This window comes from Danio aesculapii, chromosome 13 (genome assembly GCF_903798145.1).
Source record: "Danio aesculapii chromosome 13, fDanAes4.1, whole genome shotgun sequence".
Lineage (NCBI taxonomy): Eukaryota > Metazoa > Chordata > Actinopteri > Cypriniformes > Danionidae > Danio > Danio aesculapii.
The window spans coordinates 16,869,809-16,892,940 of NC_079447.1; the positions used below are offsets into that span (position 1 = coordinate 16,869,809).

Below are 23,132 nucleotides of genomic sequence, written 5' to 3' on the forward strand. Positions count from 1 at the left end.
TTTCACCACACTCCCAGTGTGCTCAATTGGAGTGAGACAGGTCACAGTAGAGGTAATCTGATGTTGTTTACTCTAAATTCTGCAACTCTGGTGAGTGTAGTTTACTGTTTTTTGTGTGTTTAAAAATGACTAATAGACATCCAAACATAGACGTCTGGCTAAAGTCTAAATTTGGGCTGTCTAAGAATATTTAATAGATGTCTAACAATAGGCCATACATAGACTTGTCATCAAATAGCCAGGAGTAAATGACTACATATTTGAAGTCTTTCTGACTAGTCTATTTTTACAATATGTCTATTAGATTTTCACAGTCAGCCCAAATTTAGCCTTGGTTTGTCTATGCTTGGACGTCTATTAGACATCTTTTTTTATCATTGCTTTGATGGATTCTAGCTATTATCCTCTGACATGAGACATCAAGAAGGCATATTTAATGACAAAACTGATGCACAAAGGATTTCCACTCGTCTTAAGCCAATCTATTTAAATCCTAAAGATGTTTGTGCATGAAAATAAGATGTATTTTAATATTTTCAGACCAGTCCGTGTTCAAAATTATTTTACTCACCTTTCTATCCCATTCTGGTGCTCTTGATTCTTAGCAGATCATCTTGACCAGCTCTACATGCCTGAATTAATTTAGTTGATGCAATGCGATTGATTAATTATCTTAAAGGGACAGTCTGCCATCATTTACTCACCCTTCACTTGTTCCAAACATGTTTCATTTTCTTTCTTCTGTTAAACACAAAAGATGATTCCAGTTTCTTTGAAATATCTCCATTTGTGTTCAGCAGAAGAAATAAACTCATAAAGGTTTGGAACCACTTGAGGTTGAGTAAACAGTCAGTAAATTTCCTTTTTTGTGTGAATTATCCCTTTAAATAAACATGGACACAATGTCAGAATATTTGAATCCTTCATTCTGGTATCATTGAACATCATGCTTCTCTCTTGTCTGCAGATTTTGAATCGAATAACAAACCAACAAACTGCCACAGTCTGTTCAGAGGAGTTCCTTGCATCTGGATCCCGTTGAGATGATTGGATGGCATGCTGTCTGTATGAGTGGATGCACTGCTACTGTCTCTCTGTCTAAGCGGACACACTGTTGTCTCTCCATCTGTCTCTCTGTTCGGAAGTAGATGCCTTTGACAAACGAGTACTGGTATGTGCATGTTTGTGTGTGTCTGTGTGTGTCTCTGTTCTCCTCATCAGAAATCAATACACTCAAAGGCAGCAGGGGCTGAATGCACTTAAAGTAGGAGAGAGAAACAACAGAGAATGATAATGCAGTATGTCCTCTGGAGTCTTATATTACATTACACAATGTCGCTGAAGCAGAAAGAGTGGAATATGATTTAGGTTATTATTTTTATTACATTTTTAATGCATTTAGCATAATAAATAATCAGCATCTGCTAAATGACAGTTACCCAACAATACAATTCTCCATTCTGTAATGCTGTTTTAATCTTTAAATGACAGCAAACATGTTTATAACACTCCTGTGTTTATATTCTAGGTGTTGGCAGACAATTTGTCAGGAAAGAGATGTTGATTTAAAATGAAGCACAACCTTTAGATTTAACAGTGTTATTTTACTGAAACACGATCACTCAAACACTATAACCTTAGATGACAGCCCTGAGGAATATAAAGCGTATATGTTACACTGAACCGATGTATATACTCCAAATATAAGCTGGGTTGTTTTAGGCCAAGGTTAGGTCAAACATTGATTGTTGGGTTAAAAAATTAACCCGAATGTTGTATTTTGTCCCTCTTTGACAGCATTGGTTTAAAACATCTCATCATTTTATAGTGTAGGTGTGTAGTGAGCTTTTCCCCTTTGAACATGCTTTTATCTTTTAGCTTGCAGAAGTTCTGGGAATGCTTCTTTATTCATAAAATATAAAGAAAAAAGCAAAGATATATTGTAGTCTTTGCATTGCCTTTAATATTCTATATTTATTTTCAGCAAATTCTTGCACTTTTTCTTTTAAAAACTATTTTGCAGTAATATGTATTGTAGTTTGCAATATATGGGGAGATTGGGGACAGTTGCAATGACTTATTCCTCCATTCAGGAAAGCTAAAGTAATGATATTCATACTACATATTCTCAGTAGACCCTCCATTTGAAAGAAATCAGCCATATATGACAATTCCTTCAGTATAAAACTCACTTTGAGGTGTTAAAGTAAATTTTTTAACGTTCAGAAAAAATGTCATGCTGTCTAATCTGTTTTTGTAAAAAATTAATAATTCATTTAATATAAATCACTGTTTTCTTAGCTTCAAATATGTGTAGCTATCAAGCGGTAAAGCTTTTGTACATTGCACAGAAAGTTAATCATGGTTGACAGAGTAGGTACATGCTGTAGCAACTCTCCCCTATTACAAAATTCATTTAAAAGCTTGCCATATTAACAATGTACAATTCTAATTTTATTACAGATTCAGTGTAATTTAATTTGATAGAATGAATTATTCGATTAATTCAATTTTAAGTTCACATAAGTAGTTTGGTAAAGGTTTAGTCTAGATTTCAGTAAAGCTATTTTGTTCAGGGTTTTTTTTTTGTAGGCCTGATTATTGACCAAAACATGGTTGTTGCTTGTTCTTTTAATAGTCTGTATTTATATGACAACAAACTTAAGTTAACCAATTTACATTTAGTCTGTTTATGAAAAAATACAAATAAAATCCAACCTAATATTTTTTTATTATTACATTTCAGTGAATGTTGCAACTCACAGTGGGTTGCAGCAGCCGTCCCCCAGCTCGGGGTCAGTTGCAATGTTTGACTTTGTCTGTTCAAATTCTGCATATATTATAATATGAACACATAGCAATGCGGGTTGGGTGTCTGACAGATGTGGCTTTATTATGTAAAATTTTGGGTTTCCACAAAAAAAACTCAGAGAAACTGAAGGAAATGCAAATAGTGTTGCAACTGTCTCCACTCTCCCTTACTTATTTTGACATTTATATTTCAGTTAACCAAAAAAAGCTATTTTACATTATTTTCTTTCATTTTCCCCCAGTCCACTTAAGTTAGAAAGAATGGTTTAATATTAACGTTAAACAACAATAAAAGATGCGTATTCATATAAAAAATAGATTTGTGAGACTTGCGAATAATTGCAGATATGCAGGAAATGTATCAAGGTTACAATTACAAGCTCAAGTGAAAAAGTTCATCTCCGGATCCGGCGAACCGTGTTATTTTTCGTTGGGAATAGCGCATCGCCCCCGCCCCGCTGTACGGCGCGGACGGATGGAGGGGGAAGCTGAGCGCGCGCCGCTGCGTCCAGATCATCATCATGATGATGTAATAAGCGCACGCTCCGCTGATTCTAGTGCACACTCGAGTCCTCACGCTCGCGACCCGGCTGTAGTGATGTCATCATCAATACCGTGAATTTATCGTTCTTGGGGATTTTCACCCAGCCTCCGTGCAGCTCCGCGCGGCCTCCATGAGGACAAACACCGGGACTGCGGCGCTGATGGCTGTGGCGGTCGGGACTGCATCAAGCTCCCTTCAGCACCACAACCGCGACCCCTGCGCTCAGACAACCGGCAAAACCGAAAGACCCGCGAGCGCGCGCTTCAGTACAGCAACATTCAATATGGATTATCCATCATCTTAACTTGAATTAATACCCCTGGTGTGGTTGACAGCCAGTCGGGATCATCACCGATCATCCGCGCCTTTTCAGGACTTTAGTGTGTATTCTTGATAACCGGTGTTAAATCGGTCTTATTCGGTGCCTGTGCGCTCTTCCCCTCGCGCTTACCGGAGACTGACTCCCGGAGGCCACAAGTGCCTGTTTTCTCCCGCTGGATTCACCGTGGAGGGAAACTGATGCCCTGTTGCCTTTCCTCGCCCGTGTCTACCTCTGCAGCCGCTGTTTCTCTTTCGGTAACGCGACTAGGCCCGCGAGCCCCCCTGAACATCTCACAGAATGATTATTTGATGGATAAAATGACAAAAGCGGATCGTTCAAATAGCGTTTCAGCCTTTCGAATGTTGCTGTAGCGACTTTGCTGAGTGTTTAACCTCTTTTTGGGGGACACCCGGGTGCGCGAGCTGGGCAGCTGTCTGGAGAGCAATAAACTCCCGTTATTTTGGAGGCTTTGCGCGCGCTTCTCTCAGGATGGCAAATGAACCCGTTATCCTTAATGTGTATGACATGGTAAGTGCATTAATTATTTTATTCATTAAGTTACATTATCCATCAACTTCCCTCTCTTTTTTATTTACTTTAATTTTGCATGCAAATATTCAATGCAGACGTAAAGCTTTAGCACACACTTCTGCTGGTGAAATGTATTGTTATGGAGAATGTTATGGATAATTTTGTATTGTTAGCACAAAGGCTCATTTTAGACAAACCTATTTTGAAGCATTGACAGCAGTATTGATAAGCGAGTAGAGATGAGAGCGTGTGTTTCTCCTCCAGTGCATGAGGAGGCGCTGACACTCCAATAGTCAAAACACACTTCACTAGGACAGAATCTATAATATGAGATGAAAATACACTTACTGGCAACTTTTATAGCTAGTACCAGATTTAACAGATTCTTATGCCTCCAGAAATAACTCAATTCTTTGTGGCATTGTTGTATACAAGATACTGTGAATAATCATCAGAGATTTTGGTATATGGATCCACCAAACATGGACATCCAACAATACTCAGGTGGGCTGCACCTTTAAACAGTTCACTCAATAGTTCACCTAAAACAGAAAATGACGTTATTAATTCACACCCTAGTGAGTCTTGTCAATAAAATGTTCTCTGAGACCTTTGTTCATCTTAGGAACACAAATTAGGATATTTTAGATGAAATCTGAGCGTTTTCTAATCCTTTATAGACAGAAACGGTCCAGAGGTGTTCAAAGCTCAGAAAAAGAATCAGATGAAGCTCCAATAACTAAAATGCTGCAAAACAGCTTCTTTTCCTATTTGTTCTGCATCAGATCCTGGTGTGCGTTTACTACAGGCAATATGATGCTTGTGTCTTGCCTCTGAATCTAATAGTAATATATAATACTGCCCTTAGTACACGCACACAGTGGCTTAATTTGGGAGAGAACATATAGGTGAACAAAGTTGTATACACTTTTTTTTTTATGCCATACAAAATTATTCATGGAGTTTCATATAATTACAGTTGAACCACTGAATTCACATGGCATGTTCTGAGATGTTTTTGGTTCCTTCTCTGCACTTAAAAGGACCTTGAACACCCCCCTCCCCCATCTGAGCAGGGTTTTTTCACACCTCTACTTTGAAAAAAGTCAGGAAAGTGGGTGAGTCCAGCTTTGTTTAGGTGGGAGTGTCGAGTGGTAAAAGAGGAAAGGGTTTGCATGAAAAGGGGAGTTTTAATACATGCACGCGCTGATTTTCACAGAGGCAACACAAACACATACGCAGAGATAGACAATGACTACATTTACATGGACATCAGTAATTGAATTATTTGCTTTAATGTGAATAAGACAATATGATTAAAATGTTTACATGAGTTGCGTTTTAAATGTTCCTTTCATGATCTTGTTTTACATCTTATAGCACATAATTCAACAAAGCGCCATCCACTTTTCCTCTGGAGTTTGTTATAATTCTGGTGTTTCATTCTTAACTTGTTGACTTTAACTGCAGTTTGGCACTTTCACTTTCATTCAGGAACATTTCATGCATGCCCCTCGTAACGAACAAGATATTGGATGCGATGAACTGCTGGAAGAGTGTAGTTTAAATAGAATTTTTGATACAGCCTCCGTATGGGAGAAAAAATATCCGCTGCATTTTTCGGTAGAAACACAGTTGTGTGTGTATAGACTGTCCTGTTACAAAATGCAGCGAAAATCCTACACAACGATAATAGTTTAATTAAGGTGTTTACATTCAATGAGCAGCATTTACAGTGGATCTTCCAGTCCAAAATATTGTAGTTACCTACTTTAACTAAATCATTTTGACTAAGGTATGTCTTTAAAAACTGAAAGAGTACTGCTGACGATACTAACTTTGCCATCGGAATAAACATAAACAAAGAAGACTGATCACACACTGAACAAATGCATAGTTACAGGACATCCAACATGAACTGGAAGCATGTCTGGAAGCAAGGAGACGAGCGGCAAATCTGGATTTCTACATTTCCAGATTTGAAAAGCTCTCGGGTAAAAAATGTTCCTTACAAACGTATTTTTGGCGCGTGTTAGCAGACCACTGTAATCCACATGTGAGTCCTATTGCGCTATCATAGTGGGGAAATGAAAACAAAACCTTTGTTGTGGCACATTTTATAAACGCAACACTGACGACCCATGTCTCTGAACAATCCTTCCACTTGTTTTAATTACGTTTGGCAACAAAACATGGCGTCTTTATGCTGTCTGAACACCGCATGCATATTAATGAAGTTGCACCTCAATCACAATAGAGCTTGCTTATTGGTTCGAACCAAGTCAATCTCATGAATTAATGCTGAAAGTTCAAAGACGTCCAGACATCCAGTCTCCACGCTGGAATTTACACAAGGATTTAATCGCAGTGACGTAGCTTCAAAATTTCTTTTCAAACTGGAAGAACGAATTTGCTCGAAAAAATGCAAAAACCTTTTTAGTGAAATATATGTGTCCTGATAGTGTTTTTAGCAGCGTGGGACACATATATGACTGTCAACGTCTCAAAAAATGTGTTTTGGTGTTTCGTGACCCTTTAAACGTCTTGGGACCATTGCTGTCTATGAAGGCTTAGGGAGCTCTGAAATTTCATTTTATGGCTTGTTTTCGCTGAATGGTACGGTACGGTACGGTACGGTACGGGTCAGTACGGGGTTACCTTTATCAGGCTTGCGTTTCCACTACCAAGGGTACCCTTTTGGTGGGCGTGGTGTATGACAGAAAGTTTCAGTCGACGTCATTTTCGCTCGAGAAAATGTCTACAGTAAAGCTGTACATCTTGCATACCATATGAGAGGCACTTCTCACAAAACAGATGCTTTATACACACAAATACTTCTATATATATATGTTCATTACTAACCTTTCTATGAACATGAGTTGATTATAACTGCAGATCAATGACAGTGCGAAATAGCCTACTGTAACGTCTGCAATTATATAAAATAAATAAATAAATAAATGCAACATATATGAACACATACAGACCCTTACAATCTTTGATATGTTACCAATTACAAAAGAACTACACATAGCAGACATTTAATCCTTATTTAGGTTCAAAAACAACACAAAATATAGCCCACAGTCAGTGAAAACTTCTCATCTGTGTCTGTAATCTTCTGTGTCTGTAGCCTCTGTTGGAGAGTAATTCCGTCATTCTGAGTTCATAATAGTCCAAAAGGTGATGATAATAGTTAAACATGGCAGTTTGTTCACGTTTGCTGAAAAAATAATGTTCTCCTTTTTTCCGGCTTCTCCTTTGTTTTTCCGCGCTTCACTCTCGCGTTTGTCAGTGTCTGACAGGATCGGGTTTCAAAAGCACGTCAATAATCAAGCGCAGGTTATTATCATCATCAGCTCAAGAAGTTTGTTATTTCAGATATAGACGCACGGTGAGCACAAGCAAGAAAGCGAAACCGCTCGCGCCTCAGACTGGCTCGTAAAAAGCTAAGGGGCACAGGGTAAATCTGCTCTTCTTCTTGGCTTTGTGGCTGTTTAAGGTTTGTTTGAGCCCGGGTCAACCATGGCTCATTATTATATGTATATGTAATTCCGCTGTAATCTCTCGCTGTGTATTTTAAACATGGCGGGTTTTTTGTTTTTATTCTGGCTTGTTGCGTAAGCGAATGATGCCTCTCTGTAAACCAATAGCGTTCAGCTGCACGTCTAGCTCCGCCTTTTTAGTACCCTTTCTCATGTTTGGTACCCTTTCGAAAAGGTGCCGAAAAAGTGGTACGGTACTGTTCAGTTCGGTACACCTTTTGACAGTGGAAACGAGCCATAAAATATCTAAATTTGTGTTCAGAAGATAAACCAAGGTCTCAGGGATTTGGAACGACATTAGGGTGAGTAATTAATAAAATAATTTTCATTTTTGAGTGAATTGATTATTAAAATGGCCCAAAGTGTGCCAAAAAACTTTCCCCCACACCATTAGCAGTACCAGTAACTCGAATCATTGATACAAGGCTGAATATATCCATGTTTTTATGTTCTTTACACCAAATTCTGACTCTACCATCGAAATGGTTCAGCAGAAATCTAGACTCTCTGACAAAGCAACCTTTTTTCAGTCATTAGAAAATATTGGAAATTTTGTAGCTGAACCAGTCCAGCCATTTTGCTCTAGCCTCTGGCATCAACAAGGCATTTTCACCCACAGAATTACCAGTTACTGTGTATTTTTCCCTTTATGGACCATACTTTGTATACCCTGGAGACGCTTGTGTATGAAAATCTCACTAGATCAGCAATTTCTGAAATCTCTGTCCAGCCCATCTGGCACCATAGCATACTGTAAAGCACTTAAATAACCTTTCTCCCACGTCTACACGCATAAATGCACTGAGTTGCTGCAATACGATTGGCTGATGATATATTTGTGGTAATATTCAGTCAAAAAGCTTTTCCTAGTAAAGTGGCTGGTGAGTATATGCATATAAATATATAGTAATCATAAACTGTATATTGGTGATGAACCCTATTGCTTTTTTAAGATAGTGTACTCATAAGTGTACTGACAAAATGTCTGTAAATGACTCATTATGTGTCTTTATGTTGATTATATTTCAACATAAAGGTGGAAATATACATTTTTTATTCATCTATTTACATTAAATTAGATGCTTAGATCCAAAGTGACTACATTAGGTATTATAAATTTGTGCATTCAGTTGGTATACACAATATCACCTATCACATGCATATGTGGCATACACAATCACACATGAAGTTGCCAGGGATAGACTAGTTTCTTTGTGTACATTAAATTATGTTCTGCATCCTCTATTATTCATGAAGGGCAGCTGGTGCACCTTTTTGGCCTTACAGAAACACATTTCTCTCAATATTCCCCCTCCCCCTCCACTTTAAAGCATATGTTGTATAATGCATGTCTAGCAGGGTTGTGCGCCATTCATTGATTAGAGTGCCTTATATATAGCTGTCCGGAAGCAGAATGTATAGGTGATTATGTGATGATCTCTTTCCCTTCTCATGCTCTCTTAGTACTGGATTAATGAATACACCTCCACTCTGGGTATTGGAGTCTTCCACTCAGGAATAGAGATCTACGGCAGAGGTACAGTGACCTATTAACCTATTGAGTTATATTATTATTATTATTTTATTATTGACCTCTACTGGAGCTTCATTTCTCATTAATGTTACACACATTGTAACAAAGGCTTAGTAAGCATGGCTGTTGGAAGACGGTTTGTGTTCATCAGTGATATATTTAGAAATAAAAAATACTATGATGGAAACAAAAGTGTAAAAATAATTTACAATGAATTAGTGTAGGCTATTTATGTATTGTGTGTGAATAGCTATATACAGTTAAAGTCAGAATTATTAGCCTCCCTGAATTATAAGCCCCAATGTTTATTTTTCAATTATATATATATATATATATATATATATATTTTTTTTTTTTTTTTTTTTTTGCAGTATTATGTCATATAAACAAGATTTCTACAAGAGGGCACTTTAAAATATAAATAATATATATATTTTTTTGCAGTATTATGTCATATAAACAAGATTTCTACAAGAGGGCACTTTAGTCAAAGAGCATAGAATCACCAAGAGGCGACACTCTTGTGTAATTTGTGAAACAGCCACTAGATGGCGCGGCGGCAATTTTGGAATGAAACCTCCAATAGAACAACAGCTAGTCTGTATAAGTCAGTATAAGTGTGTATAAGTCTGTAAAATAAACTACTAAAAGTGCTGATAATTGTGATAGTAACTGCTGTATTGTCGTCTTTCAGGTTGTATCTCAGCTTTAATGCACTTTTAAATAAATAAATAAAAAACAAAGCAGCTGCTTGCCCTCGCGACAGCAATAAGATCCAATGAACGGCCAATCGCATTTACTCCGAAATGGCGGAATCTGGGGCTGTTGCTGGGCGCTGCTGTTGCAATGGAACGTTCTATTGAGTGTCGCCTCTTGGTGATTCTAAGCTCTTTGCTTTAGTGTTTATTTGTTTACTTATAAATATGTTTATATCCAAAGCGACAGACATTGCATTTAGTTTTATCAGTTATGTGGATCTGAGTTTTTTCATTAGCATTTAAGTGGTCATTTAAGTGACAGCATTTTCCTTTGATACCTTTCCTTTGATACCTTTGAGGCTTCAAATTGCAAGTTTTTGAAAACCAATTCCAAATGAGATTTTGATAAATCTGTGATGGCATGCACTGCATGTACCAAGTACTTGACAAACAAAACAATAATTGGAGAATAAGTTGAAGAATGCGTGTGTTTTTTAGAATACGTAATACAGGTGTTTTGATTGTTTTGTGAATATATTTACAGTGGGGAAAATAAGTATTGAATACGTCACCATTTTTCTTAGAAAACATATTTCTAAAGGTGCCGTTGGCTAGAAATTTAGATATTTTTGACACGCATGATGTTGTAACAACCAAAGAAATCCACATATGCAAAAAAAACAAATCTAATTAGTTTACAAATTAAGTTATGTGTAATAAAATGAAATGATGCAGGGAAAATGTATTGAATGCATGAAGAAAGGGAGGTGTAGAAAGGCAGTGAAAGCCCAGACAGCAGCTGAAATCTCTCAGTACTTTGTGTATTTGTGTATTGATGTATTCAGCAACCCTCTGCCCTTCCTCAGTATAAATTAATTTCAGTCCAACATCTAGCAGTATGATGAAGATGAAACCAGGGTAGACATTTCAGCAAGACACTCTCAAGAAAAACTCTCAAATGCTTTCAGAGAAAGAAAATTAAGCTATAGAATGGCCCAGACAATCACCCGATTTGAATCCAATAGAAAATACAAATTAAAGATCAAATTTGATAGACGAGACCAACAGAACCATCAAGAGTTTTACACTCTGTTGAAGTCTGTGAAAAACCCACAACTGAGCAATTCATGTGACTTAAATAAATACGTTTCAGTACTAGTTCAGTAGTTTCTCCTTGTGTCATTCCATTGTTGTTACACATAACTCATTTTCAGATTTTTTTGTTTTGTTTTATTTTTACGTTTGTATTCTTTGGGTTATTCCAAAATCTGGTTCAATTCGATGTCAACAGCTCCTTTCCCTGCTGCAACAAGGATTTTACTACACATTTTTTAAAACACAAAGTAAAAGCTTTTTCTGTATTTATTATATTGTTGTTGTGTGAAGTTAAATTCCCTAAATATGATTTGTACCCTGTGTCAAATGACTTAGCTTCAACTATAAGCAGCCGTTACAGTAAGTATGTCTGCAAAGATACAACAGAAGTAAATACACGCTGAAGCCAATCAGTGAGGCTTCTGATTCTGATCTGAGTCATAAAGTGACAAAGAATATGCTGTTTTCTTTTCACTACCTCTTTATTTTTGCTCTTTACACACACACACACACACACACACACACACACACACACACACAAATGCAGACAGTGCTCAGCATCACTGATTCAGAGCAGACATACAGGGAACTTTGAGAACTGATTCATGATTGATTGAAATTTTAAGGTTCTCACTAACAGACTGCAACAGGGATTTTTTTGTAGGCCAAAATGAGTTTGCATTTTAGCACTTTCGGTTCAATTTCCAATTTGGAGTCAGTGTTTTATTATTTTTTTTGTTCTTTGTTTTTGGTTTAAATGACAGAAATAAGCTCTTTCGAAAAATGCAAGTTACAGATATCTGCAAGATAATATGCAATAATATTGCCAGTTATGATTTTTTACAAGTAATTTTAATTGAATTGTAAAGGTTAACAAGTAGCTAAAAGAGACTTGCTACACAATATTGGGGAAAATGACATTGCAGTAATTAGTTTTTCAGCAAAATATTGGGATAAAACCAATTTCAAGTGAGATGAGTTGCTCTATGTGGAATTTTTTTTATTATTTTATCTTTATTTAACCAATTTCATGTTTGTCATATTGTTGTTCTTCAGAGTTTGCATATGGTGGCCATCCATATCCCTTCAGTGGTATTTTTGAAATCAACCCTGGAAATGCCTCAGAACTGGGGGAAACGTTCAAATTCAAGTACGTTTTACACACACACACAAACACACACACACACACACACACACACATTCTTGTTTTGATGACTAATCTCCATTGGATCAATGTATTTTACATGCACTAAACCAGAGGTGCCCAAAGGTGGCCCATGGTAACCTTTGATTGAGTAGAGAGTGAGAATGATGGGGATGGTGTAGAGATTTTAATTTCAAATGTAATGTAACCTTTTGTTTGTTTGTTTTACTGTTAAAAGCAAAAACTAAAATGTTTGAATTAATTTGATTGATGCAGTTTAAATGCACATACTGTCACATGATGGATAGAGGACAATGCAGAGACTTTGGTGAGCAAATCAAGGCAAAGGCAGATGTTTTTATTGCAGTAAGTTTTAATTTTAAAAGTTATACTGCGTAAGTTAATACGATTTAAAGTAATGTTTTTGTTTATTTTTAAACATTCTGAAATAAATTAGGAAATTACCCATGGCAACTTCAATATAATATAGTTTGGTTTATTTAATTTCGGCCACAGCTCATAATGATATTTGGTTTTTTACCCCTTAATAAGAAAAAGTTTGGGCACCCCTGCTCTAAACACTGCTTAATGGCCTGACCTTAACCGTATCACCAAACCAAGCCCTCAAAGGAAAACTGGCAATGTTTGCATGTAAAAAGACCCTCATTAATAATGTTTTTTAACAGTTGTAAATTATGAGGACACATTGCATGTCTTCATAAACCACCTCCACATTGTAATACCCATGTTATTATACAACTTTTTTCCATGTAAACCACCAAAACCACACACACAAACACACACAAGAATCATCTCACAGGTCATGTTTCTTCCCCAGAGAGGCTATAGCTCTGGGCACAACAGACTTTGCAGAGGAGGACATTGATAAAATAATGGAGGAGCTTGGAAAGGAGTTCAAGGGGAACGCCTACCACCTGATGCACAAAAACTGCAACCATTTTTCTTCCTCACTCTCTGAGGTCAGTTTACTCCTCTTTTCCATTTTCTGTCAGTCTTTTATAGGTGATCAAACTAGGTCATTTACAAGTTTGCAGATTGATGACATTTGACATTCTCACTTAATAACTTTCGCTTTCTCTCTCTCTTTCTCTCTGTAGTTGCTGTGTGGAAGAGAAATACCACGCTGGGTGAATCGCTTGGCATATTTCAGCTCCTGTATTCCATTTCTGCAGAGTTGTTTGCCTAAAGAGTGGCTCACGCCTGCTGCGCTCCAGAGCCACATCAGCATGGGCCTGCGGAAGGAGAACACACACTCACACACACATGAATCCAGCGATGAGGAGCCTTCGTCTGCTGCCGAGGCAGCGTCTGGAACATCACACAGCTGCAGACACACCCGTGTGTGATCTATATATATACACACATACAGTATTAAACTAATCTGAACATACACACAAACACTCTCCAACCTCTGATCCTGCTGCTACAGCGCCTCCTGCTGGACTGGATGAACACCAGACCTCATGGACTCGCTGATAGAGGAAATCAAAGTCATGTTTTTCAGTAGAGCCTACAGGGATTTGAAACCCTTGCAGTGGTACTCTTATCGTTTTAGAATTTTGAATTTTACTAAACATTTTAGGGAAATTAAAACAGTGTTTGCCAGTTAGTGTTAAACGTGCACAGGACACTATGAATGATGGACTGCCCTCTGCTGGGTGTGTTACAGCACTACCGGGCCCTTCCTTAAAAACATTCATTTCTGTCTACAGATTTAGCTCAGTTTGCTGTTTATTTGTTTCTATTTTGTGATGGATGAAGACTGCAGAGGAACTTGCATTCCTTACCTTCGTTTTTTTTCCTCCTCAGTGACTTTAGTAATATAAATCTGCGTTAATTTAATTATACGATGTCAATCTAATGTCATCTTGGTTTACATTCATTTAAAGAATTCTCCTTTGCTATTTTTTATAATTTAGCTCCAGGTTTTTGATTAATTTACTTTGAAAAGGGCCAACGACACCACTGACAGCAGCTGGAAATTGCAGCCTTATAACTGTAAGCCATTGATATGCTGGAGTCAGCTGAAACAAAAGAGCGCTGTTGTCCTGTCGTTGAGGACACAAAGGGGGCATTTGTGAGGCTGATGTTGAGGGGGTGGGTGGGTAAGTGTGGGTGTGGTCTGCACATCAGTTCTGGTATCAGTACTGTCTTGCTGTGTTGTGATTGAATGCAACAGCTGAGTGGTTAAGAAGAGAGAGGGAATGTGTGTTGCAGAGGTGTTAATGGCCACTCTTGGCTTTCGGTATTGTGCTATCTGCCTTTTAAACGTTCAGGCTGAAAAATAGTCCAGTAATCACACATCGCTACATTTGCACAGGCATATTCCCTAGTTTTATGTCTGGAACGGTCGACGTCAATTTCCAAAAACCAAAGCCAGTTTGAAAGAAAAAGTTCAATGAAAAAAAGCTTCAGATTATGATTCCATCCAGGTTGAGGATATCAAAACACCCTGGTTTAAAGACACACGTTTCTGTGTGTGTGTTCAGTCTGGTAGTACATGTACTCCTTAATGTAGGCTATGATACCCAGATTTTCTCTGTAACAAAGTTGGCAAGTGTATGATGCCTAGTGTTTTAAATCTGTTCAGTAGTGAATTGTTTTCAACTGAAGGCCACAACTAAAGGTCTTTTCAGGCTTTAGACCTTAGTTAAGGTGGACATAAGATCTAATTTTTCACGAATGAGAACTGTAACAATTGTCAGTTCGTTCAATTGGTCGGTAATATGGCAATTTTAAAACTTTTACCAGAAATTGTGGAAGGAAATTTTGTCAGCTAAAAAGGTCAAAAGCATATTACAATCTTTATTCGTGAAATATTAAAAATGTTGTACCCTGACTATTGTAAAAATAAGAGTAAATGATACACCTTTCAGTATTATTTTGATGCTTCTGTGCCATTTTGCTTCTCTATTTGCAAATCTCCTCTAGATGCCCATATTCCCCTCTGTCTCTCAGGATGGCGTGGCATTGTAGGTGGCAACATGGGTGTCAAATCTGTGGGGTGTTTTTGGAGACTTATTTATAAAACTGAATTTTATATTTGGAATATGATTCTATTTACTGTTGTTTTGTCAAAGATCTTATCAACCGGTAGAGCCTGATTCTTATTGTTATTTTTCTTATTCTTATCGTTATTTTTGTTTTATTTAGTCCACAACTGTGATATTTTACTAGTTCAGCAAGACCCATTTTGTAGGCTTTCCCCACTGATGCCATTTCTAGCCTCGATTAGTACTTCTTGTTTTGATGTGATGAATGATTTCAGATATTTACAGATGAATAGAGAATAAAGAAATTAAAAGTGTTTTTCTCCAGAATTTCATTGCTGTTACTGGGTGGAGAGGGGCTCATTTCTGTATTTTTTAAAACATTTATTAATTTAATTCACACCTATTGCCAAGAGTCATTGTTCTCATGTGACTCTTATGCTCAGCTCATGTGATGTCTCATGTGAAGTTTCCTGATAACTTCTAGACTAGATCAATCTACCATAAACCGACTTCAAATACTAAAGTATAAAATCTAGGCTATTGTTAACTACTGAATATAAACCCAGGGATCTGTTGTGACGAACCACAACTAGTGTATGTGTATGGAATTGAAACTATAGATTGCCATTTTCGATAGGTTTACGTGCGCATGCACGAGCCTCGCCTTTACCCTCCCCCCGCGCGTGAACACGCATATAAATACTTCTGCGCGCGGCCGCGCTCTCCAGTATCGAGGCCAACGCCATTTTGTTCGGTATCCAGAGGTGAGAGGACGTAGTTGATTTCCTTATTAAGTATTATTTATTTTAGATATATTGTTAGTTTTGCGTTAATTTTACATTCATTCTTGCAAATGTACTTCGTTTTAACGTTTTTGGTCTGTTTTTATGGTTTGACATCGAGTAAATGTGTCTGCGCATGTGGACTAGGCCTCGGCCTCGAGGCTGATGCGTGTTTGTCACGTTAGTTGCGCATTATTTTCTCAAAGTTATTAAACCTTTGTTGTAGAATTGTTGATTTGTAGCATCAATGTGTGTTTTCAGAAACCTGCCGTAGTAGTGTGCGTTGTAATTGTTTATATACAAATTCGGACGTTCTGCAGAGAAACATGTCGTTAAATCGGGTAAATCAAACGTTTTAGTGTAACCGTGGCTGCTCGCGCAACGTTTGTTGAAGGGCCTATTGTGGCATTAAAACCTTTTGTCCTAGATACACGTATCGTTTGTCGTGATGTTTATTAATGATTCACATGGACTGACTTGGACTCTTACAAATGATTTTCCAGCGGTAATGCTGTTAATGACCAACAGGGCGGCGCGTAAACTTTTCTTTGTACAGTTTAGAGTTGCCAAACTGTTGATTTAACAGGCCTTTCTCACTCAACACAGATATTTAAAAATCTTTCATCACCATGAGTGGATGTCGTGTGTTTATTGGCCGTCTGAGCCCTCATGCTCGTGAAAGGGATGTGGAGAAGTTCTTTAAAGGCTACGGACGTATCCGGGAGATTAACCTGAAAAACGGGTTTGGCTTTGTGGTGAGTATTAAGACTCTTGAGGGTCTTTTTGTGCCATGTGGAAGTGAAGTCAGTGTCTCACTGCCCCCTGCTGTCTGTTGTTTACAGGAGTTTGACGACTACAGGGATGCAGATGATGCAGTGTATGAACTGAATGGCAAAGAGCTGTGCAGTGAGAGGTGAGACTGAGTCCAGAGCTGCATACACTGGTTTTAATGAGTCATGGAAATCATTTTCAGTTAAATATCCCATAAGCGTTGTTGAATGTTCGCAAAACAATAGATCAGTTTTGTTTCACTGTGCTGATGTCTTGACTCCAGGGTGACCATTGAGCATGCCCGCTCTCGCAGAGGAAGAGGTGGTGGCCCAGGAATGGGAGGACGTTTCTCTCCACGCTTTGGAGGTTATCGTCAGTCCCGCAGTGGCGGTTCCAGGTATGTTTGCATTTTTAATTCTGGCATTGCAATATGATTGTCCTTATAATTGACCCCTGCCCCCTTCACAGGTACGGACCACCAGTGCGCACAGAGCACAGAATCATTGTGGAGAATCTCTCCTCTCGCATCAGCTGGCAGGTGAGCACCCTGAGCACTATCAAAGTGGCATAGTGGCCTACTGTTGTAAGCGTTTCATCAACCCTGCATTTCGTTTGCCATTGACATCAGTACAAGCACACAAAGCAATAGTTATCATTATTACTGTTAAACTGGAATTTACTCTTCACCTCAGCCAAACCTTACATAAATGATGATTTAAATGCTGAAAGGTTCTCTAACCCAGACCCATGTTTTTCAAACCTTTTCTTTAACAGCTGTGCTCTGGTATTCTTTAATTGGAGTTGCATGCACAGCCTCCGAGGTGCATAGCGCCCTCCCCTGGTTGTGTTCTCAATAGTGTCCCTGTGGTGCCTCACCCGTCACGCAATGTCTGCCGGTCTAAGTCTTGGCTGGGTCCGTAGCTCCAGACAGAGCCGTAGCACAGGATAGCCTTAGAGGAGCTGGGTAGCCGCTCTCTGGAGGGTCTGTGATGTCAGATCTGCTCCATCCCCTCCGATCTGCTGTTTGGGTCTTATTCTGTTGGTGCTGAAGCGGGGAGGGGTGCAGGGTTTTGGCCCCTCCCCCATCCTCTCTCTCTCTCTCTGGTGGGGTCCGTTCTTACGGAGGCCGGATGGGTCGATTCCGAGGTCGTTTTAACGCTTCGTTGCTTCAGTTTGCTATTTGGACAAGTGGCTCTTTGCTAATGCCTTCTGTGGTTTGGAACGGTAAGTAGCTCATCACACTGGATAGTTACACGGTTAAGAGGGATCTGTCACTATAAATCTGGCGTTAGTTATAAATGGAGAAAGATTGCTGGGAGGTAGTCTTGAGATTTGCACAAAATCTACTTAACCAAATTGAGAACCTGTTCTCAGGGAACTAGCTTTAGTCAGGCGTGTCTCCATCAGAGGGCCATCTTAAAGAAATCGGGGTTGCCGAAAACTCTGCTCTGGTAGTTTAATAACTGGGACAGATCCACCGGTAAGACGCCATCTGTTGAGGGAGCTTTCTACAGGTGCAGCAGTGCACAATTTAGAGCAGATGCTGCAAAATGCAGTGTGTATATAATGTGTGGGTGCTAAACTGCAGTCTCTGACTCGGTGCTGTTTCTCTGGAAACATGTCATTTAAGTACTCTGTGCTCTCCTGCAGGACCTGAAAGACTTGATGAGGAAGGTTGGAGAAGTGACCTTCGTGGATGCACACAGAACCAAAAAGAATGAAGGGTAAGTTCATGTCCATATAAACCTAAGCCTGCTCTTACTAGCTATGTTTCTATCCACATATTTTTTATGCACAAATCAGTTAGTGGAAACGCCAAGATGCACATACATGTTAAATGCTTATTAAAAAATGTATGCTCGTAACGGAGTAGGATATTCTATAAGAAAAGATGCTCTTAAACTATGATGGAAACACTGAACAAATTCCACTATGCTCATTAGAAAGTCATGTAATTGTTATAAGAGTCATGTGGTGATTAAAAATCTGTGTGAATGGACAAACCAGCAGTCTGAGAACATTGTAAAACATCTAAAATGTTGTTTTGGTCATTCTATAACACCATAACCATTTCATTATTAGTGTTACATTATTAATTACCTCCGGAACTGTCAAGAGCGTCTGCTCCACATCTCAAGCAGGTCGCACAGTGGAAGCGCCGCAACACAGCGCACACGTGACAGTTGAAAGTATCGCACACCAGAGGCGCACATTCGCATGCTATTTTAAACGATCTATTCAGATGGTGCTCTGTGGCGCGGCAGAAAAATGAACGGTGTCAGTCGTGGCTTGGCGCCGGTGACTTGCAGCGCCGATGTGTGTACCCTGATAGAAACCCATGTTTAGAATTCTGAAATGTGTGGCACTGCGTGGCGCTACACCGCGCGCCACTGAGTGGCGCTACTGGTGTGTGACTACTTCACAGCTTTATTAGCAGATCTTTTATGTGATTATTCCTTTTTTGCGCATCAATTTAATTAGCATTTTTGAATGGAAACGTAGCTTCTGTTCAAGTTTAAGTTTATAGATGAACTTTTTTTTTTTTTTTTTTGTCTCCCCCACCCTCAACACCATTTCCACTTTCCAAGAATTTTCTGTTTTGGTTAACAGATTTCCTCATTTGTTTTCTAGGGTGGTGGAGTTTGCTTCACACAGTGATATGAAGAATGCCATCGAGAAGCTTGATGGAACTGACCTGAACGGGCGCAAACTCAAGCTGTATGAGGATCGCAAGAGGAAGTACGTTAAAATGACTACTTTAGAAACTGTTTCACTTCTCATTTTCACTCTATTTAGCTGTCAGTTTTTCAAGCTTAAACTCTTGGTTTATGATTTACAATCTGACAGTGGTCAGTTTGATGGTGTGAGTTCCCTGAAAAATGCCAGTCAAATCAATTTTAATCTAAACTAATTGTCGGACTTACAATATTGTGGTGTTAGAGATTATTAATCCAAAAATCATTTGTTTTCTTTGGTTGAATGCAGAAGTTTTTTTTTTTTTTAATCATGTTAACAGGAAACCATTTCCTTTCAAATTAGGAAAATATTATGGAAGTGAGTAGTAAAGTTTCCATAATTCTTTTTTGATTTTAAATTTCCAAAAGAAAATACATAATTTACATAATCTGTTCTACAGAAAGAGACTTGCAGATCTTGTATTTTTTCCCTTCAACAACTATAAACAGTAAAACATGGGGAGCTACCAATCCTTTAGAAGATTAAGCCTTTAAACGAAAATATATATATTAGACCTATAATTGTAAATTTACAATACACCAAAAGTATTCTTCTTTAAGTGTAGGTGAATGTAAATTTAATTTTATTTTTTGTAATTTTTTTTACTAGCTGTCGGAAGAATAAGTCATTTGTCTTTATTAATCTATCCATCTAAATTTAAATTACCTAAATATAAAGATTCACAAGAGAAGACTATCTACTTTTAAAAACAAGTCTAAATGGATTTTAATCTCTTTCCAGTATGGGGTTATTTACTGACAATCCCCAAAAAACATGGTGATTAGCAACTTTTTCCCCACACATTCTGGTTTCATGAAAACCTTAGAACATTTTTCCATCAAAGGTTTTCATAATTTTTCAAAACTTGTTTAACAATATGATTGTCTGAATTGTCTGAATCTTTTTCAGTCCAAGTTATTTAAAGAACCTTTTGGTGTAGTAAAAGCGTGTGTATACATCTAAACATTTTTAAAACCTGGAATAATTTACAGAGCAGTTTAAAAATCGGCATTGGCCAAAATATCCTTTTGGTGTGTCAGGTCATAACATGTTTCCCTTCTCTCTGCAGCCGCAGCAGGAGTCGTTCCCGCAGCAGAAGCAGCTCTCGTTCTCGTTCCCCAAGCCGCAGTCGCAGCCCAGAGCGTGGAAGCAAGCGCTCTCGCAGTCGCTCCCTCAGTCGCACCCCAGAGAAGAAATCCACCAGCAACCGCTCTCCTTCCCGCTCTCCAACTCCTCAGAGGAAACAGAGCCGCTCTCGATCTGCCTCTGCAGAGAGTCAGCACTGAAACTAAGTGTGTATGTATGTATGTATGTGTGTGTGCGCGCGCGCGTGCGCGAGAGAGACTGAGCTTTTTCCACTTATTAATGTGGCATATGTCATTGTGCTACTTTAGTGTAAATTACTGAATGTGAGTTGAGTAAATGGATGAGTGTGTGTGTGTGTGTGTGTGTGTGTGTGTGTGTGTGTGTGTGTGTGTGTGTGTGTGTGTGTGTGTGTGTGTGTGTGTGAGAGAAGATGTTTTGGTTTATTTCAAATGCTGAAAAACTGGGTGGGTTTAACTGATAATGGAGTGGGATAAGATTTTTTCAGTGTGTTTTGATTTATTTTTTATTTTTATTATTTGATCAATTTCAATACTGGAGTACTTCTGTAGAAAATCTTAAATGTGAGTTTTGTTTTTCAAACTCACTTGTTAATTTTTGTTTAGAGTCCATATGCTTGTTCAACAGAAGGATATGCCTGTATATACACCCTGTAATAAAGTATATTGGTATTTGGCAGAGATGGGGATTTTATTTTCTTAACTCTGAAATGTCCACTCCCAAAGCTTAATTTACATTCAAGTTTTAAGCGTGGTCTGATTATACTCCCTAATTAATGCTTGATCCTCAGTCAGCTGTCTGTACCTTAAAATAATATTACTAATTAAATAATCGGTAATATAAATATACTTTTTGACCACCCCTATAATAGATTATGCCATTGTTAATGCATAATCGCGTCAATCTGAGCATATAGACAAATTTAATTATATATATATATATGTATATGTACAGAATATTAACTGCCCACAAAACTCTGAAAAGCTAAATATTTTGCAATAGTAAAATAAATGTCATTTAACTTTATTCACTGAAGCCTGTATTACATAAAATTAAATTACCGAAAAAGTTGACCCTCCTGATCATCAAGATATAATGAACGTCCTGATTTTACTGTCAAACCTACTTTGGAGTGAATTGACGTCCACGAGGTGGCGCTGCTTCATAGCTAAAGTCTCGTGGCTAGCTCAGACAATAGGTGTTGAAACATTGCATCAATTTACGTCTCAATTCAGTTCGAAAGCGGAAGGGAAAATATTAAAGACAGTATTTCATGAACTTTTGGTGTTTTATTTATTCACTGACTATAAAAATATTGCTAAGTTTCTACATGTCTGTGAATCAATATTACTCCCAGTGAGGGCCTCAACAGTATAGAACTAGCAGTTATCGACTCAGTCAATGTGCACAGAATCATCTGTAACCTGTATTTTATACATTGATCTGTGTTGCTATGAGGATCCCGGCAACCACAGATTGCAAAGTATGAATGCGAGGCGATGTTACATCTTCTGTAGTGTCCAAGGACAAAACGGCCTCCCTCCACTTTGTTTTCTCTTGTTTTTATGCTCATAAACTGGTGTCTGCAGTGCAGTGCGACGCGCTCGTCCTCAAGGGCAAACAGATAAAATCACACTACAAACAAATAACAAGTGCATCGAGATCAGATTGCAGAGAGCGGTTTGTTCTCCACTGATGAAAATACTCGAGTTGTTTGAGAAACATGGAGACAAATAGGGCAGACAGGTGGAGGACAGTTAATTACTGCAGATTGGGCTGGAACAGCTTGTCCTTTTGCTTCCTCATTATCACTTTGTCAGTGACAAAGCTGAATTGGATCACCTGTTTTTAGACACAACTTTTTTTAAATGACAAAATCTGAGTTGCCAAATCACAATAGGCTTTCATCACATAGGATACACATGAAGGCTGGTGTAGCCCATGTAATACGCCAGTCTTAAAGGGCACCTATGATGAAAATCATATTTTGTAAGCTGTTCAGACGGAACTGTGTGTAGGTATAGTGTGTCCACAGTTATATTGGGGTGATATAAACAATAAATCTATATATTTTCTAATTTCTTGATGTTAAAATAGGATCCAAAACCCTCCCATTTTGTGGCCCACAGCAACATGAAGTAGGAGTGAGGTTTCCCCGCCCACCAAATTGATTGACAGACGAGTATTAGCATGTCTCTGTAGTATCGCGTATAATCATATCAAAAGACAGGACGTGTGTAAAGCAACTAGGATTAAAAGATCTGTTCAGCTTTCTGTGATCATCAATCATCATCAAATGTGATCAAGAATGAGTTTAACAAGTTTGAAAGTTTTTAAAACGGTGCATGTTAGTAATGAATTACATCGATTTTACTGTCTTTATCACCACAGCCACATGTCAGTACAATTATAAAAGAAGACACTTCAATCCCGGATAGTGGACATTAAATCAGGTTTATTGTGTACATTAACATAACATATCCATACAGCAGTGAATATTA

General features: G+C 38.2%; 2 protein-coding genes across 3 annotated transcripts; both read left to right on the forward strand.

Moving 5' to 3' along the window:
• Positions 1 to 3,293: 3,293 nt before the first annotated feature.
• Positions 3,294 to 15,534, forward strand: LOC130239732 (deubiquitinase DESI2). Its single transcript, XM_056471044.1, has 5 exons — positions 3,294 to 4,205; positions 9,218 to 9,290; positions 12,137 to 12,230; positions 13,063 to 13,204; positions 13,343 to 15,534. The coding sequence occupies exons 1-5, from the start codon at positions 4,167 to 4,169 to the stop codon at positions 13,589 to 13,591; spliced, it is 597 nt and encodes a 198-aa protein (XP_056327019.1). The 5' UTR covers positions 3,294 to 4,166; the 3' UTR covers positions 13,592 to 15,534.
• A 413-nt stretch (positions 15,535 to 15,947) lies between these two features.
• Positions 15,948 to 21,311, forward strand: srsf5a (serine and arginine rich splicing factor 5a). Of its 2 annotated transcripts, none has more exons than XM_056471042.1 (8): positions 15,948 to 16,002; positions 16,627 to 16,775; positions 16,863 to 16,933; positions 17,075 to 17,188; positions 17,260 to 17,329; positions 18,442 to 18,515; positions 19,423 to 19,530; positions 20,597 to 21,311. In XM_056471042.1, the coding sequence occupies exons 2-8, from the start codon at positions 16,650 to 16,652 to the stop codon at positions 20,811 to 20,813; spliced, it is 780 nt and encodes a 259-aa protein (XP_056327017.1). In that variant the 5' UTR covers positions 15,948 to 16,002; positions 16,627 to 16,649; the 3' UTR covers positions 20,814 to 21,311. The 2 variants fall into 2 exon arrangements, with proteins under 2 accessions (XP_056327017.1, XP_056327018.1); XM_056471043.1 differs by having other exon boundaries at positions 15,970 to 16,028.
• Positions 21,312 to 23,132: the final 1,821 nt, after the last annotated feature.

What these genes read in the sequence shown, in the direction of transcription:
- LOC130239732 (XM_056471044.1), top strand. Translation starts at nt 4,167, where the DNA reads ATGGCAAATGAACCCGTTATCCTTAATGTGTATGACATG. An exon ending in TCCTTAATGTGTATGACATG is followed by an intron (nt 4,206 to 9,217) that starts GTAAGTGCATTA and finishes ATGCTCTCTTAG; the next exon opens with TACTGGATTAATGAATACAC. An exon ending in AATAGAGATCTACGGCAGAG is followed by an intron (nt 9,291 to 12,136) that starts GTACAGTGACCT and finishes GTTGTTCTTCAG; the next exon opens with AGTTTGCATATGGTGGCCAT.
- srsf5a (XM_056471042.1), top strand. Translation starts at nt 16,650, where the DNA reads ATGAGTGGATGTCGTGTGTTTATTGGCCGTCTGAGCCCTCATGCTCGT. An exon ending in TCCCGCAGTGGCGGTTCCAG is followed by an intron (nt 17,189 to 17,259) that starts GTATGTTTGCAT and finishes CCCCCTTCACAG; the next exon opens with GTACGGACCACCAGTGCGCA. An exon ending in TATGAGGATCGCAAGAGGAA is followed by an intron (nt 19,531 to 20,596) that starts GTACGTTAAAAT and finishes TTCTCTCTGCAG; the next exon opens with CCGCAGCAGGAGTCGTTCCC.